The sequence below is a fragment of the Sorex araneus genome, chromosome X, assembly GCF_027595985.1.
Source record: "Sorex araneus isolate mSorAra2 chromosome X, mSorAra2.pri, whole genome shotgun sequence".
Taxonomy (NCBI): Eukaryota; Metazoa; Chordata; class Mammalia; order Eulipotyphla; family Soricidae; genus Sorex; species Sorex araneus.
Genome location: NC_073313.1, coordinates 230,009,270 through 230,028,742, shown reverse-complemented (window position 1 = coordinate 230,028,742; position 19,473 = coordinate 230,009,270). Strand labels below are relative to the sequence as shown.

Here is a 19,473-nt window from a genome sequence, read left to right as displayed (position 1 = left end):
GTGTGTGTGTGTGTGTGTGTGTGTGTGTGTGTGTGTGTATTGGGGGGGGGGGGGGCGGGCTGCATTTGAGCTGCAGCCTCTCTCGGCCCCCGGCCCGGGGTGTGTCTGCTCGGGCTCGCTGTGAGCGCTGTGCGAGCCGGCCCGAGGCGCGAGGGCGAGGGGCGCCTCGAACCCGGCACGCCGGCCGGGGCGCTAGTGGGCGGCGCGGCGTGCAGGTGCGGAGAGCGGGCGGCGGGCGGCAGGAGGCAGCGTCGGGCCGGCGGCGGCGGTGATGTCAGTGGCGGCCGGGCTGGCAGCAGCCCGTACTTCCTGTGGAGCGGCGGGCGGGCCGGGCTGCACACCCCGCTCGCCAGTGGCAGCCTCTTCGCGGGCGGCGGCCGAGCAGGGGGAGGGCTGTCAAAATCGGGAGCCAGATTCCGCGTCCCCCCACCCCCCACCCGCCCTCCAGCCCTTCCGCTTCCCCGGCGCCCGGCGTGACATCTGCGGACCGCTGCCCTGGATGCGGGGAGCGGCGGAAGAATGGCCGTGCTCAAACTCACCGACCAGGTAGTAGGGGGCGGCGGCGCCGGCGGGGCAGGGGTGCGGCGCCGCGCTGTTTACTCCGGGGCCGCGGGAGGGGTGTGCGCGGCCGCCCGCGCCGTCCCCGCCCGGGGCCGTCGGAACTGCGCCCGGGGCTGGGGAAGGGGCGGGCGGCCCGGGGGAGGGGAGGCTCGCGGGGCTCCTCGGCCAGTCGCCGCGGCCCGGGCCGGGGGTCGGGGCTGGGGCGGGGAGGGGGGCGGGCGCCGGGATGACGGAGGATGGAGGGGAGCAGGGATCGCTGCCGGGGGACCCTTCCCCAGGCCTAGCCCGAAACCGACCCAGACCCGCGCTGTCTCTCTCCGTTTGACATGACATCTTGACTTCCTCTTCGTAGTCGAGAGGCTCTGTGTGTGTGCGTGTGTGTGTGTGTGCGTGTGTGTGTGTCTGTGTGTGTGTGTGTCTGTGTGTCTGTGTGTTGCGCGCCGGGGATCTCTGGAGAGATGGGCTGGGCTCCGTCTCTCCCCGGAGGCGGTGAAGTCGGCGCTGTGGGGGCTCCCCGCCGCCGCGGTGGTGGGTCACCCTCCGTCGCTCCCCATCAGCTTTGTTGCCTTCGTGGCTGAGACCCCGCGCAGGGCTGCGGCGGAGCCCCAGCGAGCCGAGAGGTTCTTTGCCCAATCGGTTGACAGTCCTGGCTGCCAGGTCTTGGGAGTGGAAACACCCCACCTTTGTGCACTTTGCTGATCCGAGGACCTCGACAGGGGCGCGCAACCAAGTTGCATGACAGAACTCTCTTTGCAGCTCCTTCCACGATTAAAAAAAAAAAAAAAAAAAAAAAAGGAAGCAGCTTCCCCGCCTCCGCCCCCGCTGTTTATTCATGGAAAAATAAACCTGTGTTTGGGACCCGGTAAGGCCATCGTCAGTTTGACACAGGCGGACAAACTTGCTAGCCCTTGGTATGAAGCTGCTCAAAACTTCTCTTGCAGCTGGTTCCTGGCAGTCACTAATTAGTATCCGAGTAGCATATCCTGAGACTTAAATGCAAGCAATCACAATGATTTGTAGTGAATTGCTCTCCTGCTTTGAGACGTAGTTTTTAAATTTGTTTTCCTTAAGTATTTAACTTTTTTTTTGGGGGGGGAGTGTTAGGAAGAGATCATAATTAAAAATCATGTTATCACTAAATTTAGCAGGAGGAGCAGCTGGTAATTGTGATGAATCTACTGTTCCCAGGGGTTCCAGAGCGTTTAAAAGTGTGTGTAAATTGATATTAGGATGCCCCTCCCCCTTTAACCCTCACAGACGTCACCAACTGTTAAGACATTTGCTTATTTTAAGTCTTCCAGTTTTAGTCTGCCCTGGTCTTGTCTCCAATACCAGAACACTGTTATTATACTTGTGTGTTAATTTCTAAATTTTCAAAGTAGAAAGAGCCTTGCTAGTAATCATTGCCTACATAAAAGCATTCAGGTAGAATTTTGGCGTTGGAAGGAACACTTGGTCTTAGCCCAAGCCCTCATTTCCAAAATGAAGGAATAGATGTGGAGAAGTAAAGCATCTTCCTTGGGGACCACAGCTGTGGGCCCGGAGAGTCCAAACTATGTCTTGTCTCCTGCTTTCCAGGTGCTATGCTTTTTTGCCAGAGGTTATGCTTTCATCTTTGTATTAGATGTCTTGAAAGGGCAAGAAGTAAGCAGCCTCTTCTCAATCGAGATCAACACTAGTGAAAAATTTATTATTTGTCTTAGAAAGTTATTCTTCAGTACTTATCAGATCAGGACATGAAGAGATGTTTCTCTTTTAAGATGGGAACACATGATCTCAACCTTCTTTGCCTTGCTCCTCAACCACCTGCCACCTGCTAGTGCCGTGGAGAAAGGAAGACTCGCTAGCTTTCCTTTGGGTTCATCTGATGGATTAAAAGAGAGTTCAAGAAGTTTAAAGTTCAAGCATATTTAAAACTGCCAGTTCGTGTTGCAGCAGTGTCTATCCGAGGCAGGCTGGTGGGGAGGTGGTCTGGGCGGGGTGGGGTGGCGCAGAGTGAGCAACAGTGGTTTCCGTGTAGCTTCAGGTCCAGGAAGCATGTGTGGTCTTCCTTGCCTTATATAGTCTTACCTTTTCAGTTTGAAACGAAATTCTTAGCTGCCGCCCGTTCGTAACCTTACCACAAACTTAAAAAACTGTTGGCTTACACCCCCTGCCACTGGAGTTTTGTCCTGTCATGGTGGGGAGGGAGCCAAGCTGTTTGGCCTGTGCAGTTTGCAAGAGTGTCTAACTCTTCAGTGCTTTGTAGCACAGTCCCTGAATTCCTTCCTTATCATTTTCGTGTTCAGTTTGTGACTCGAATCTTGATTTTATGATTATTATTTTTTGTTGTTCCTGATTTTTGAGCTGGAGGACAGGTGTCTGCTGCTGATAACCTGAATCACACAAGCTGTCTAATGTTTATCTTTCAACGTGGCTGAAGTTGGGACTGAGAGCTCCTGCCCGGCCCACAGCAGCCAATGTAGGAGGAGCATTTGGGTTGATGGAAGAGCCCCTTGGTCCTTACTGACATCTCATCTCAGTCATGCAAGAAGGAAACCCCCCTTTCCTTTGTGTTTGGGAGAGTAAAAAAGAAAGGAGGAAGGGAGAGGCAAGTGTGATTTTCAGTTTTTATTCCCGCTTACTATGAAAAGGAACTGGGAACTATTGCTACAAACAAACAAACTTGGCATTTAGCACTTCTGCATTTGTAACTGGGTCCTTTCAGTTTTCCTCTTAACACATCTGTTTTGCTTACAGTGTTAGGGGGGCCTTTTATCCTGGATTGCCAAGGATGCAGGAGTTTCTTAGGGCAAGGGACTTTCTGTGCATGCACTAGAAAGAGTCTAGGTTAACCAGGATTAGTTGCTTCCTCTTGGCAGTACAGAACGCAATGATGCAGGGTTGGGGAGATAGTAAAGGTGGTAGGGTGCTTGCCTGGCATGACCCAGGTTTGATCCAGGGTACCTCATATAGTTTCCTGAGCACTCCCAGACAGGATCTCCAGGACTGAATCTGAGCATCACTGGGTGTGTCTCAAAAACCAAAACAAACAGTCCCTCCACCTGCCCTTACACTCACCTCCTACTCACACTCACCCACTGAATAATAGAATAATATAATTAGTTCCTCATAGATGTACATTAGGAGGTATATATTTTTCAGTAAAGGGAAGAATCCTTAAATTAGGGGGAAAAGATTCTATGACATACAGATCTGTTTTGGCTGAAGACGGTCATCTCCCTCTGTGTTTTGGTATACAATATTTGAGGGGGGGGGTTCTGTTTGTCAAACGCTTCTTAAACCTTTTCCACTCTGATACATTTTTGTCCCCCCTGGAAATAGAACATGTGCAGGCACTGCCAGAAACAACTGTTCATTTTGCGGTTGATTTTGAATTAATTTTTGATCATTGACTGTTCAGCCACCTTTTCCTATTGCAAGATCTTTTACATCATGAGACCTGATAGCATGGCAATAATTGTAGTGTGTGCTCATATCTAACTTTTAAGTGTGTGGTGTATGGTCAGCCTGATCCCCCCTCCCTCAGCCCCCCAACTCCCTTTAATTATGCAGCTAGCTGTTAAGTTCTCTTGGGCCTTTGACACCTTCACAGTTCTTATCTAAATTTGCTGGTGACAGGCAATGCCACTCCACCTCACAGATAGCCTGGAGACCGAACTGTTTCAGCAGGTGGTTCTTTTTGGAGCTTCCTGCCTAGAGGCCTTCTGGTTTGGTGTCCCTTTGCCAAGTCCTAGCTCACACTTAGTCACTCACCTCTTTGCCAAAGGCAGTGGCTGCCAGTTGTGGCAGTGGCAAGAAACCTGGAATCCTGTAACTTGGAAAGCAGGATTTCTAACCCAGTGTGGAGGAACTGGAGCATGCTGCAGAATTACTGAGCCGACCCTACCCTTGATCACTCCTTAGATCTTGGCCCTGTGGTAAACACCACCTTCTTGGCCTGTCTGCATCAATGAAGAAGGTTAAAGAGGTTTTATTCTTGGACTCTTCTCTGGTTGTGTTGGGCTATAGTCCCTATAGTCTGGTTGTTATGGGCTAGGGTGGTGTGTGAACTTGAGGTTTGGGGTTTCATGGCAGAGACATACTGACTTCGATTTATTATCCCTTACTATGTGCTGGGCATTCTCAGTGAATCATCTTCCTAATCCTCACAGTCACCCCAGGAGGTAGGTGGATTTCCATTTTATAGATGAGAAAACAGGAATAAAGTGGCTAATTGGCTTGTTCAAGGTCACACACCCAGTAAATGATCCTACCCGGGCCATCTGATTGCACAGGCGCGGTTCTCATTACAATGTTGTACATTCAGAGTGTGGATGCAGGACACTGGAAACCAATGCTGATTTATCCAGAAGCCACTGGGGGATCTGCACTCCACATGCCCCAATCTGGGCCCATGGGGTGGGGTGTTGGGGATGTTGGGTGGGGCATGGGGAGTGCAAGCAGATCCTGTTCATCTTCACTGCTCCATGCCATAGAGTGGTGCTAGTTGGTAGCTCAGTGATTTTTTTTCATGGTCACTTTTTTTTTTTTTCAAGAGAAAGGAAGAAATTTAAATTGTGTATGTATGGAGAGTCTAATGCAGACCGGGCAAAAGAGGGCATAGACATATTTAAGAGTGAGATTTGAATAGGCATCAGAATTTTAAGAAGAGAAGAAGACTCATGACAAGGAGTTGACTCATGTGACAAATTATATTTGCCCTGCCTTACAAATTTCTGTAAACAAACAAATAAATTAAAAAAAAACCTAAAGCCCAATTCTGGGTAATAACACCAGTTTTAATGCTTCTAGATTGTTCATCTCAGAAGTTCAGTTGTTGGTCAAAAGTGTTGTTTCACAATCTCTGGTCATTGTAGAAATCCCATAAAATTAGATAAGCAGCAACGACAACAAAGATTCAGATAGTAAAACCATCAGAAGTCTCTGTATTTAGAACTAACTTTTGACTTTTTTTTTTTTTTCTGAAAGATCACAATCCAGCAATACTCAGGGGTTTCTTTGGGCCCTATGCTCAGGGATTGTTGAACCTGGGCCTCTCTGTCCTCGAGCTGTCTCTCTAGCCCACCTCTTCTGTCTGGATAGCTAGGTTAAAAAAAAAAAAATTAGCTTTACATGTGTATCTTCAACACAGAACGAGTATCTGTGTTGTCTACGAGTTTCTCAACCTCTTTTGAAACTTGGCGACCTATTTCCTTCCTGTGGCTCCTGGGTGCTATTAGTTGACCTTCTAGTTTTGTGCCGTGCTCCCCATTTATGCATTTTTATCTGTGGCCCCTTTGGAATATCCTCCATGTCTATAGTGGGCCATGTGAAAAACACTAGGCTAGACCAATGATGTTTCCGAATAAAATGATTTTGTGCTTTCCTTAAATAAGGGATTAACTGCCCTAGTTTGAACCCAGCAGTGGCACATAAGGTCTAGCTCGGGGTTAATTGAAAACTTTTTTTAAAAAAAGATTTCAGCTTTTACTTCCTCTTTTACTCTAAACAGAATAAGTATAAACTTAAAAAAACAGGCACACTTATTTATGCTAGTAACAATCTTTTAAAAGATTACAATTCAACATATAATGGGAATTTTTTCATTTTTTAAAAAAAAATTTTCATTTTTAAACTTTTTCTTTTTTGGGGTAGGGGTGAGGTCAGTGGGTTGGAAGGGAAGTTTTGTGCTATATCTGGTGATGCTCAGGACTTACTTCTGGCTATACACTCAGGGACTATTCCTGGGGATGTTTGGGGGACCATTATGTGGTGCTGGGATCACATCGGGCTCAGCTGTGTGCAAGGAAAGAGCCCTACCCACTGTACTGTCTCTTTGGCCCTTTAAAACTTTTTTAAAAATTAATTTTTGGGGGTTTGTTTTTTGGGTCATACCTGGAAGTGCTTAGGAGATTATGTATGGTGCCAGGAATTGAACCGGGGTCCAAGGCATACGAGACAAGTGCCTTCTTGCCCTGTACTATCTGGTTCATGTAATGTAAAATTTTTTTGGAGGGGGTGAACACCCAGAGGTGCTTAGGGATTACTCTTGGCAGTATTGGGATAATCTCAGAAATGGGATACTCTCTCAGAAGTTGGGGTTGTTGTATGGGGATGCAGGGATCTAACCTGGGAAGGCTAGGAGCAAGGTCAGCACCTCACCCATTGTACTAGCTCTCCAGCCTCCTGCAGTGTGAAATTTTTTAGGCTAAAGTCTATCATGAAGCAGTTTAAAAAGAAGCAGTGGGGCTGGAGCAATAGCACAGGGGGTAGGGTGTTTGCCTTGCATGAGGCCGACCTGGGTTCGATTCCCAGCATCCCATATGGTCCCCTGAGCACCGCCAGGAGTAACTCCTGAGTGCAAAGCCAGGAGGTAACCCCTGTGCATTGCCGGGTGTGACCCAAAAAGAAAAAAAAAATAAAAAGAAGCAGTTACTACAGAGATCTGATAAGCATTTGTTTTTTAAACTTGGGTAAGCTATGTGTTTCTTTTTGTTTTCCTCAAAGAAATTGAAGATCAACATACAAAAGAGAATGGATGATGGGAGTATTTGGAACCTGAAAACTTTTCAAAGATTATTTGGGTTTAGTATTTGAAAGTCCCTTTGTATGAGAAAAATTCCTAGTGACTAGTTCATACTTTTTCCTCTGATAGATGATGCATTAAACATAAATGAAATAAGTAAACATTATAAATGTTTTTAGATATTTAGGATTTGAATTGGGATGACCATATGAATTTTTTCCAAACAGGAACACTTTTGAGATCGAGAAATGTTAATATTATATTTTATTAATAAAACTAATGTTAATTCTAATAGTACCTCTATTAACCTGGAAGCAGTTACGAATGGGGACTGTCCCAGGTAAACATGATCCCTGCTAATGGATGGCATTTACTCACCTTTGGCTTGATAAATAGCAGTGAACTAGTTTGACTAGTTGACAAGTCACTTCTATGCAAGTCGTCTTTATATTGGAGCTGGTATTACAGAGATTGTTTTATGACCTCATGCAAGTCCAGATTTGGAAAATCATCTCTACCAATCTCAGTTCTGGCCAGATGCTGGAGGGGTTGCAGAAATGGGATAATCTCTCAGAAGTTGGAGCTCTTGCAGCTGAAGTTGGGGAAACACAAGGACTATCAATATCTGCAGTGGGTCTCAAATAAGGGGGAGGAGCATGTGCATTAATCAAACCTTAGCAAGTCATATGAACCTTTGTGGACCTCAGGTTCCTCTTCGAAATGAAGACGTTGGACCAGATGCCTTTCTAGGTACCTGGACTCCACCCTTTCCTCTGTGACTCAGCTTCTCTATTGGAGGGGCATGCGTGCTCTTTGCATTGTCTTTGCTCTTGTCTACTTCACAGATATCGTCATGGAGGGTAAATTGCAGATGAACTTCAATTTTAGCTCTCTAACAAAATAAGTTAAGTTCGGGTTTTAGAAGAGAGTTTTAATGAATGTCAGTGATTTAGGAACTGCATCCTGCTGTGTGCCTCCCTTTCTGAAGCTTTTTAATTTTACTGATGATAGCTTTCACTAATGATTTCTTTTCTTTTTAATTTTTTTAAAAAATCAAATCACCTTGAGATACAGTACAAAGCTTTCTTGAAAGGGTTTCAGTCATACAATGTTTCAACACCTAACCCTCCACCAGTGTACATTTCCCACCACCAATATCCCCTTATCCCTCCTGCCCACCCCCTCAATCCCACCTCCCAGCCTGCCTCTATAATAGGCACTTTTCTTCTCTCTTTCTCTCTCTCTCTCTCTCTCTCTCTCTCTCTCTCTCTCTCTCTCTCCTTTTGAGCATTATGGTTTGCAATACAGGTACTGAAAGAGTATCATGTTTGGAACTTTTTGGTCCTTTACCCACTTTCAGCACACATCTCCCATCCAGAGCGATCCCTTCCAATCACCAGTGTAATAATGGTCCCTTCTCTATCCCATCTGCCCTCCCCCAGCCCTTGAGGTAGGCTTCCAACTGTGGACTAATCCTCCTGACCTTTGATTCTTTCTACTGTCCTTGGGTGCACTAAGGATTTCTGTACTGTCCTCACTAATATTCGATTTACTTTCTGTCCCATCAGAGATTGGAACAGTAAGTATGTTCTTTTATCAGTGTTTGTGTGTGTGAAAAAGTTGGTAGCTCAGGAAGTTCAAATGAATGGTTCCTGGTTCTAATTCTTAACTTGTGTATTCATTTCTCTGAAGGATAATTTCATTTGTCTCCCCTTTTGAAAACTGAAAATGTGTCTAGTACTCTAAATTGAATCAAGTGAATAATATGCAGTTCATTTTGGGCCTGTTTGAAGCTTTACTAAGATAATGCTTGTATTTTTAAAATTAAAATAATATCTTGTATCCCTTGGCTCTTTATGTGTTTATAATCCTCTCATGCCCACCCCATGACTCATAATTATCCTACTGTAGTTTTCTAAGACATTTCTAATACCAGGAGACCATTTTGCCCACGGGAACCTCCAGAGCTACCGGAGAAATTAGTTGAGACCTAGGCTTGCAAAATTTAATCACGGTTCTAACCTGCCTCTAAAGTTTCAATACTGAATTGCTTTTATTTTGCTTCAGTTTGCTTTGTAAAATGAACTAAACTGGGAGCCCCAAGATTTAGTGGTTACTCATGGTTCCTTTCCAAATGGTGTGAGGCTTCAGGCAAATTTTGGTCTTAGTTTTTATTTGTAAAACAGGAGTGGGTGGATGGAAAGTTGTCTAAAATTTTTTTCTTTCTCTTTTTAATTTTTTTTTTTTTTGCTTTTTGGGTCACACCCGGCAATGCACAAGGGTTACTCCTGGCTCTGCACTCAGGAATTACCCCTGGCGGTGCTCAGAGGACCATATGGGATGCTGGGAATCGAACCTGGGTCGGCCGTGTGCAAGGCAAACGCCCTATCCGCTGTGCTATCGCTCCAGCCCCCTCTTTTTAAATTTTTGTCTTGGGGACACACCTGGCAATACTTAGGGGTTACTCCTAGCTCTGCATTCAGGAATCTCCTGGCAGGGCTTTATGGACCATATGGGGTTCTGGGGAGCAAACCTGGTTGGTAGTATGCAAGGCAAGCACCTTACTTGCTGTGTTATCTCTCTGACCCCTCTAAAATTTTCCTTTCTTTTTTTCTTCTCTCTCTCTCTCTCTCTCTCTCTCTCTCTCTCTCTCTTTTGTTTTGGGCCATGCTGGCGATGCTTAGGGGATATTCCTGGCTCTGCACTCAGAGATCACTCTTGGCAGTGCCCACAGGACCATAGTGGATATTGGGGATTGAACCTGGGTTGGCCGCATGCAAGACAAGCACTCTACCTACTTTCCAGTCCTTGAATCCTCTAAAAATTTTCAAGTACTAAAGTTCTAAGAGGTCACCTTCTTCTCAAGTCAAGGAATCTGGCTTGGAAAGATTCTTGCTTTTCATTGAATTTCTGATTTCTTCTTCCAGGTATGGTGGTAGGTGTTCTAGAGTGTCTTCTCGGATGGGATCTTGGCTTTGGGACTGTAAACCCTAGGGGCCATCTCAGTATGGTCCTTTGAGACTCTCCTTGTGCCTTCTGCAGACCTATGTGTGGCCGCCGTGAGTAGGGCTGGAGGAGAGAGATGGCTTTTTCATTGGTTCAGCTTCACTGATCACCCTGCTTCTCCTAGTGACAGCCCTGTTTGATTGGACCCCTCTAAGGTCTGGGACTAACATGGCAATTTCCAAATAGAAGTTGGGTGCAGTGAGAACTGAGCACAAACTTTGTCAAGATGGGAATCCCACCAGAACTAGCAGTCTCTGTGCATGGAGCTATGCTCTGTCTGTAGATGCCCTTGTTTAGGGGTTTAAGACTGGCAAGTGAAGAGAAAGTTGGGAAGTGAGGACAGGAAAAGTATAATACAGGGAAGCTGGGTAAAATTCACATCAACTTCTTTAGAGCAACTGAGTAATTATTAGCAACCAGTCTTCTTCAAAAGTTGTATGTATGAATGTGTGTGTCTCTGTGTGTGTGTGTATTTATGTATCTTTGTCCATCCTGTCCATCCTGTACTCCAGAAGTGAACAAGAAGGTTTACTCACTTTTGGAAAGAAATATTGCAGTGTTATAGAGATATAGCAATTAAGGCGAGTGCCTTGCATATAGCCAAACCCTGTTTAGTCCTCAGCACTGCCCATATATAGCCCTTTAGCACTGCCAAGGGTACCCAAACCTCCTACCTCTGCCCCAATAAGAGAAAAATATTAGAATTTGGATTTCTTTTTAAAAGATCTTTATTAAACAATACATTTAATAGATTAGCATCTATTATATAATCTTTTTCACTCTACTTTATTATACCTGGCCAAATGAACTGGATTCATACAGTTTCTATAATGAATATGTTCTGTAGATCTAATGCACTCATACTGACTATAATTAAATATACCATATTGTTAAAATAATAATAAAAAAGATGGTGAGCTTCTGTCTTGTCTTTCTTATCCAACTGGGCCCTAAACTCTACTCACAACAGAGCCCCAGGCTTCATGAGTCTCAGGCCAAGCTAATTGGCTGCTTAAAGACTTCACCTCTCACACGAAGTAAAAGTCAAAAGTGTCAGAATGGGGCCAGGGATGTGGATCACTGGTAGAAAATACTTGTCTGGGTTCTGTCCTGAACACCAAAAAATAAAATAAATAAAGTAAGAGAAATTTAGTGAAGGCTGGGGAGATAGCACAGGGGTCAGGGGGACAAGCTTTGTACGTGTAGAGCCCAGTTTGATGTCCAACACCATGTAGTCCTCTCCCCATCCCCAGCAACGCTGTGGTGACTCTGGTGGTCCCTGCATGGCACTGCACCCTATCATTGATCTCTAATATTGGACCATCTGTCTCAGCTGGCCAATTATCACCAGGAATAGCTCCATAGGGCCCCTGAGAGTTGCTTGGTAGCCCCCTGCCTCCCCAGCCACTATGAACAGTTTTATAGACTTAACTCTTGGAAGCTCTTGCTCTCTCCCTCCTTAGCTCTTATTGTTCTGTAGACACTGCCAGCATAATTCTGCCTCTTACCGCTGCCACATTTCCTCAGATCACTGCTTGGTCCATCATTGAGATTTTTTTGTGAAGCAAAATAATTCTATGTTTTGCTTTTTTGGGTCACACCCATCGATGCACAGGGGTTACTCCTGGCTTTGCACTTAGGAATTACTACTGGCCATGCTTGGGGGACCATATGGGATGCTGGGAATCGAACCTGGGTTGGCCGTGTGCAAGGCGAATGCCCTACCCGCTGTGGCTGTGCTATTGCTCCAGCCTCAGAAGCAAAATAATTTTTTTTTTTTGCTTTTTGGGTCACACTTGACGATGCACAGGGGTCATTCCTGGCTCATGCACTCAGGAATTACCCCTGGCGGTGCTCAGGGGACCATATGGGATGCTGGGATTTGAACCCGGGTCGACTGTGTGCAAGGCAAACGCCCTACCCGCTGTGCTATGACTCCAGCCCCAGAAGCAAAATAATTTTTATGGAAAGATATTTACTTAGAAAGATGTGAGAGGCAAGAAGTGCCTCTCCCAGATCCTTACGGGAGTCCCTCTCCAACCACCCTCTTTAAAATGCCCTCTTCATATGTCTTGTCTTCCTTTTCCTAATCCTTGCCCCTCCTAGAATACATTCCCATTATGTTTTTTTAATAAATTTTTGTTAGAGAATCACTGTGATGTACAGTTACAAACTTATGAACTTTTGTGTTTGCATTTCACTCATAGAGTGATTGTTTTCCCATTATTATTATTATTATTATTATTATTATTGCTTTATGGGTCACACCTGGCAGTGCACAGGGGTTACTCCTGGCTCTGCACTCAGGAATTACCCCTGGCGGTGCTTAGGGGACCATATGGAATGCTGGGAATCGAACCTGGGTCGGCCACGTGTAAGGCAAACGCCCTACCCGCTGTGCTATCTCGACAGCCCCTTCCCATTATGTTTTAACTGAAAAAATTTCCTAAACTAGAGGCTGGGTTGTAGTTCAGCAGTAGAGCACTTGCCTTGCAAACTTAAGGCCTTGGATGCTACCCCCAACTGCAAAGTAAAACAAAAAAAGCAATATTTGGTATGGGAGAGATACAAATTAATGAGACATAGATTTTTGTTTTTTTTGGGGGGGTTGGTCGGCACTGGCAATATAATAGCATGTAGTAAGTTCACAAATGTTTTTTTTTTTTTTTTTTTGCTTTTTGGGTCACACCCGGCGATGCACAGGGGTCACTCCTGGCTCTGTACTCAGGAATTACCCCTGGCCATGCTCAGGGGACCATATGGGATGCTGGGATTTGAACCCGGGTCGGCCGCGTGCAAGGCAAACGCCCCACCCGCTGTGCTATCTCTCCAGCCCCCACAAATGTTTGTTAAGTGAATGAAAGGACCAAGGAGGTGACTTGGTGGCAGAGCATTTGCCTTTCAGGTGTGAAACCTTGTTCAGTTCCCGGTGCTATAAACAATAATGTAAAAATTAAAAAAAAAATGAGGGGGCTGAAGCGATAGTACAGAGAGTAAGGTGCCTACCTTGCATGTGGCCAACCCAGGTTCAATCTTTGGCATTCTATATGGTCCCCTGAGCACCATCAGGAATGACTTTTTTTTTTTTTGCTCTTTGGGTCACACCCAGCAATGCACAGGGGTTACTCCTGGCTTTGCACTCAGGAATTACTCCTGGCAGCGCTTGGGGGACCATATGGGATGCCGGGGATCCAACCCGAGTCGGCCGCGTGCAAGGCAAATGCCCTACCCGCTGTGCTATCACTCCAGCCCCAGGAATGACTTTTGAGTGCAGAGCCAGGAGTAACCCCTGAGCACAGCAGGATGTGACCGAAACCCCCCCCCCCCAAAAAAAAACAAGGATAAAATATGTACATTGCAAATCTTTTTATGAATGAGACACTGTAACAAAATTGGACATATATCTGGATATACTTTCATAAATGGGATTTCTGTTTATACTGGGATTTCTCGGCGAACCGGTGTTCGATTCCTCTGCCCCTCTCAGAGAGCCTGGCAAGCTACCGAGAATATCACGCCCGCATGGCAGAGCCTGGCAAGCTACCCGTGGTGTATTCGTTTTTTGTTTTTTGTTTTTTTTTGCTTTTTGGGTCACACCCAGCGATGCTCGGGGTTATTCCTGGCTTTGCACTCAGAAATTACTCCTGGCGGTGCTTGGGGGACCATATGGGATGCCGGGGATCGAACCCGGGTCGGCCGCGTGCAAGGCAAACGCCCTACCCACTGTGCTATCGATCCGGCCCCCACCCGTGGTGTATTCGAATGCCAAAACCAGTAACAACAAGTCTCACAATGAGAGACGTTACTGGTGCCCGCTTGAGCAAATGGATGAGCAACGGGATGACAGTTAGTAAGGCAGTGACAGTGACAGGGAGGTTAGATTTCCTTTAAAACAAAAATGAGAGTAAAATTTCTATGCTATCAAAAGTAAAGAATGTCATGTCTTTTTAAATCAAGAAGCTGGACATAGAATTGGGATAAAGAAGCAAGACAGTTCTCTTGCTTTAGTCATCTTATCTTAACAGCATCTCTGTGAGAGTGGCTCTGCTGCCATTTTACAGATGAGGAAAACAAGAACTATTTATCACAACTTTTATTCAGGGTCACATGACTGGGACTCACATCCGGCCGAGCTTGACTCTAGAGTATTCGTTTTTATTTTTTTCTTTTTGGGTCACACCCAGCGATGCACAGAGGTTGCTCCTGGCTTTGCACTCAGAAATTACTCCTGGTGGATCCCAGGGAACCATATGGGATACTGGGAATTGAACCCGGGTTGGCCTCATGCAAGGCAAATGCCCTACGTCCAGCCCCTAGGGTATTCGGTTTTAGCCTTTAGTTTCTGTTTTCCTAAGACAGGTGCAATATCCCAAGAGGCTATTTTTTTCTTTGATCTTCAGGTGGTGGTAGAGATGCCTTGGATGCAGGGCATGTAACTTATTGACTGCACAAAGCAGGTGAAACAGTTACTGAACCAGGTATAGGTGCATTTTTGGGTTCTGATTAGGAACTATAGGAGTCCAGAAAAGGGCAGTTATTAGGAATGACTTCCATTTGCCAGAGAGAGTTCACTTGGTCCTTGAGGGCTCCATGGAGGTGGTGTGGGGGTGGAAAGCGGGCCATGGGAATGAGGCATCACGTTCTATCGGATAATTCAAGAGCTGTGAATTTCCCAAAGCACGGTCTTCATGTTAGTAAGGCAGAAAGGAAAAGACAGATCTATTCAACATGCATATTTGGTCGGAGAAGTATTAATTAGCAACTCAAGTACTGTTCATTACTTGACTTGAGATAGCGTTTACACGTGCTGTCCTGGAGACATAAGTGAATTAGTTTATGTCTGGACAAAAGTCATTCTTTCCATTTGTTGAAGAGCCATGTATAAAAATAAAAAGAAAAGGCGCGGGCGAGGGAAGGACGCCTCACCGCACCGAGCCAGGCACAGGGTCTAGGGCAGCAGCTGTCTCTCCCGCCACCCGAGTTCGGTAGCCTCCGGCCGCTTCCCCCACCCCGGGGAGGTTGATGGCGAAGATGTGGCAGGCGAAGGAAGGAACGGAGCCATGATGGTTGGTCTCACTTGCAGTTTATTCCAGTCTTCCCTCTATACACTCTCCATCCTCTCTATCCTTTCCGCGCGCCCCACCTTCTCTCCGAACCCCCTTTTATTCATCATGGCCCTTCCAAAGGGCGCAATACATTGACGTCACCAAAAGCACCAAAAGATCTTACAGGAAGAACATTGAGGCAACATAATTCTCTTGTATCTGCAGGCCCTTAATCTAGGCCCCCCGGAAAGAAGATACAAAAACAAAACCAAAGCCTTCTTTGGGCTGAAAGCACTTGGATTTACATCCCAAAGACCAGGCCAGGCTGCAGCAAGAAATCTACATGTCAATTACAAACTAGACAGCACCTGAAATTTACATCCCAAAGACTAGGCTGGGCCAGAGCCTGGAATCTACAAAGTCAAATCAAACCTGGCTAGCCCCTTAGATCTGCGGGGGTCAAAGATCAGCTAGGTTTCTGTGACAAAAGGTTTCTGTGACAAAACTCCAGAAGGCAGCTGGAAAAGGGGAAATATTCCAACATCTCCCCCCTTTTTGTTTAGAACAGATTTTAACCATAAAATAAAATGCTAGGCACAAAAAGTTCAATAATACTAGCAGAACACCTATTCTCTAGGACAGATACTCTTTCAGCAGGACCCATCCAAGGATGAAATCCCAATGGTTGTGTTTCTCCTCTCCTTGTCAGACAAACATATAAGCATTCACAATATTAATCATTTTGTATGGGCATAGCAAGAGATGCATTAAACTTTTAGAATTGCTCTCCGGGAGTCACCTCGATCTCAGACTACAGCACTCAGGCCAGATTAGTCTTTCCTAGCCCTAGCAGGGCCCTGTCTCGTCGTTGCTTTTGGATCATGACATGACACCCCATGCATGACCAAGCTCTTAACATATAGTTAAGCATTAGGCGCTTTGGCCAGGCCCATCTCGATGCCAGGGTAGCACACAACTTACCGCTTGCCCTGGGTCCTTCTTCGTCCCACGTTGGGACCCTGCCTTTTAAAGGGCTAGGAACTGAGGGCAACCAAGGCTACAGTCAAGAAAGCAGATGCCCAGGAATTAATAATATTCAAAGCCAATTAAATCCCAATTGCAAAGGCATAATATTAAATGTCTTCCTTTGTCCATACAAAAAGAAATGGCTATAAACTAAACTATTCAAAAGACAGGAAGAGAGGAGAAAGACAATATCTCACTCATACATATAAAATCATAGATTTAACTCATCAAAAATACTTTGCCATATAACTGAAAACCCAATACCAGAAGGATAGTTATTACAGGTACTATGAATTTACAAATCCATTATTCTAACTGCTCATATATATATATTATACGCTAACAACTGATTCTTACTTAACATTATCCCATAAAAATTCAGTCAAATATTACAACATGAGTGTTATACAAAATAAAGCATAATTCTAATCTACAGGAAATCAAAAGGGCGCACAAGCTAAAACAAAGAGTTAAATTTCTGTTAAAATACATCAGGTTAAAAATCCAAATTAAAATGATGCAGAAAGAAAAAAACCTATAGTATCCATATACTGATTATCTTTAAATTGCCATACTAGGCTTATTTCTACTCTTTTGTCTGTATGAACATAACTTTGATGGGCGTGGCCAATATACCTAAGCTCCTAGTGGCAAGGGGAGAAAGGACAAACCAATGATATCCAACAACTCCCCCTTTTCTGTTTACAAAATTACAAAAATTTGAAATAGAAAGAGGAACAATTCCAAACACAATACAGTCTTATAAATTGTAGTAAAATTTCAGTCTGACCCTTGGCCAGAGCAGTGCTTGTAATAAAGCATCCAATTGTCCTGCACTGTCCAAGGGTGAGGAAAGTCACCAATGATGAGTCAGTCAGTCCCATTCTGAAGAAATGAAGTGTCTGGATCAGAATTGAAGAGTTGTTTCCGCAACAGCAGCAGTAGCGGTCACAGCAATGAGTCCTAGAGGAGCAGCTATAGGAGTCTGATGAACTTCATGAAATACTGGATCAGGCAGGGAGCACTGGAACAGGAGCATCACAACTTCTGTCAGGAGTCCTTCAGCAGGGGAATGCAGCCATTCTCTGGTCAGGTTCACTGGCAGTCATATCTGTGTAACCTAGCTTATGTTTGGAAAAAACTTTAAAGTTATTAGAGGCTTCGATCATTGGGGTTTAGTATGTCTCCGTGCCTAGGGGTAGAGAAAGAGACAGGGGGAACTCCAACACGAACAGTTATTCTAGAAAGAAATTAAAAGGTTTTCCTATTAAAAGTCATTCCTTCCTCCTGAGGCACCTGTGAATTGTAAGGAGAGGGTAAAAGGAAGGAATTGTCAATCCAAAATATGGGGTCCTGGCATTTTCCATTCTACAACCTGTGAAAGAAAGATACAAGGAATGCTCTTAATGTGGCCTTGTGATATGATAGAGGAGTTAGAGACCTTTGCTGTAGGCCTTCTGATGCAAACTCCTCCTCTGGTTTTCTTGTGGCTGCCAGCTGAAATCAGTTTGGCGGTGGCTTGTGGCTGGAATTTGGAGGGTTGTAAAACTGCAGAGTTCTGAAAGTTAAAGTGGGCAGATGAATTCGGCTCCTGACGAAATGCAAAACAGGACTCAAAGTTTCTTGGTGGAGATATCTGTTGAAAGAAAAACATAGCCTTTTCCTCGAATGAGGAGTCTCCCTGCTATCCAATTTTTGTCAATTTTAATCTAAATAGGAGAATTAGTAGTTTCTTGAGCCTGTGCACCTTCCTGGGAATGCCTTTCAGCTGTTGTAAATGGCTCTCCTTGAGGTAAATTCAAAAATTTTAAAGAAAACAATGTCAAGGACAAGGAGTCAAACGGGGCATACCTCCCTTTTTTTTTTTTTTTTAAACTGTGCTCAAGTCATGATCCAGTAAGACCAGCACGAGATCTGATATGAGATCTGATATGAATAACAAAGGAAAAGGAAAAAAAATTCAGAGCACTTTTGTAAAACAGCTTGTAGCTGCTGAAGCAATTTTTGAACTATAGTGTTTGATGCATTTAAAGACAGTCATAATACCAGGGAAGAAACCAACAACATAAACTGAGTTTGAGATGATATTAGCCAGCCCTGGCACATGGGCAATTAAGAAACCAATGTGGCAAGTTATAGCCCTCATTGGAAGCTCTTTTCTGATATCCAGAATAACCTGCTTCATAACTATGCACACACACACACACAAGCAGAAGTATCCTAGTGACAATGCCTTCTGTCCCTCACCAGACTCAGCATCTGTAGTGGCTGAGTGGGTGAGCACCCAGGAACGAGGCGTCTCTGTGCCTCCTGGGTCAATAAGCAATTGCCGAGTGGGAGAATAACCACGTACCCACTGGCCCTGAAGCCGTTTTTCCAGAGGTGGCATCTCATGAACTAGAAGTGGGAGTTCACTTCCCCAAAAATAAAACTGTACCAGCCTGAATCTTTGAATAACCTTCCTTGGAACTGGCACATCACCACAGGTTCTGATAAAAAACCTGAGATTTGGTTGTCCAGACTGAGTTCCTGGCAGATGATCTTGGGAATTGAGACTAGAAACTAGACAAGGCTTTCTCCACCTCTGGCCTGACTGAGGCCTCTCAGGGTAGCTGAGCCCTTTTACACAGAGTTCTGCTCCGTTAGCCAGTGCAAATTCACCAACAGACACAACTCTTTGATTCCAAAGTTCCTTGCTTTTATCCTGGCTCAAAACCTGTTGCCCATTAGGTATAGAACTCAGCTCCGCATGTCCCATACACGGGATAGCTTCCTGTTCCCTGAACTCAGCCGCTTGTCCTTGAGATTCTAGATGCACTCCATGAGTGGCGTCAGAGATTGGCGACGCCTTTACCTTCACTGTCAGGAAATCCTCCAGACAACCATGAAAACCTGATGTGCTGCTTGCAAGGTTCACTTGAGCAAGCTCCCTTTCTACCTGGGGGCTCAAATCTTGTCCCTTTACTTCAGAATTTAATGTGTCGGGACTCTGGGTGAGGCAGATGGTAACTGTATCAGGGCAGGGAATATCCAAGGCATTGCTCCCTGCCGTGGCTGGTTGCAGTGAATCTACGGACTGGAGCTCTGAAGCTCCGTACTGGGGAAAAGGGCTGCAGCTGGGAATATCCCCTGATTTTGTGGGGCCTGGGGCTGGCCCCACTGCAAGTTTCCCGAATTGGGGTCAGCAGCCACACCAAGATTGGAGGGACAATCTCTGGCCCAATGATTTCCTGTACGGCATCGTGGACAAGGTCCAGGTGGCGCTCTCACAGTGGCACGGTTTGGAGGTGCCCTGCAGTCCTTGCGGAAGTGGCCTGATCTCCCACA

The 19,473-nt window shown here is 45.4% G+C and overlaps 1 protein-coding gene across 4 annotated transcripts in view; it reads left to right on the top strand.

Annotated features, from left to right (window-relative positions):
* Nucleotides 1–235: 235 nt before the first annotated feature.
* ANKRD44 (ankyrin repeat domain 44) overlaps nucleotides 236–19,473 on the top strand; it is a 341,805-nt gene continuing 322,567 nt past the window's right edge. For all 4 annotated transcript variants that reach the window (XM_055122139.1, XM_055122137.1, XM_055122138.1 and 1 more), the window contains exon 1: nucleotides 236–546. In XM_055122139.1, the coding sequence (XP_054978114.1) occupies nucleotides 520–546 (27 nt within the window). In that variant the 5' untranslated portion in view covers nucleotides 236–519. The remainder of the gene's footprint in view (nucleotides 547–19,473) is intronic.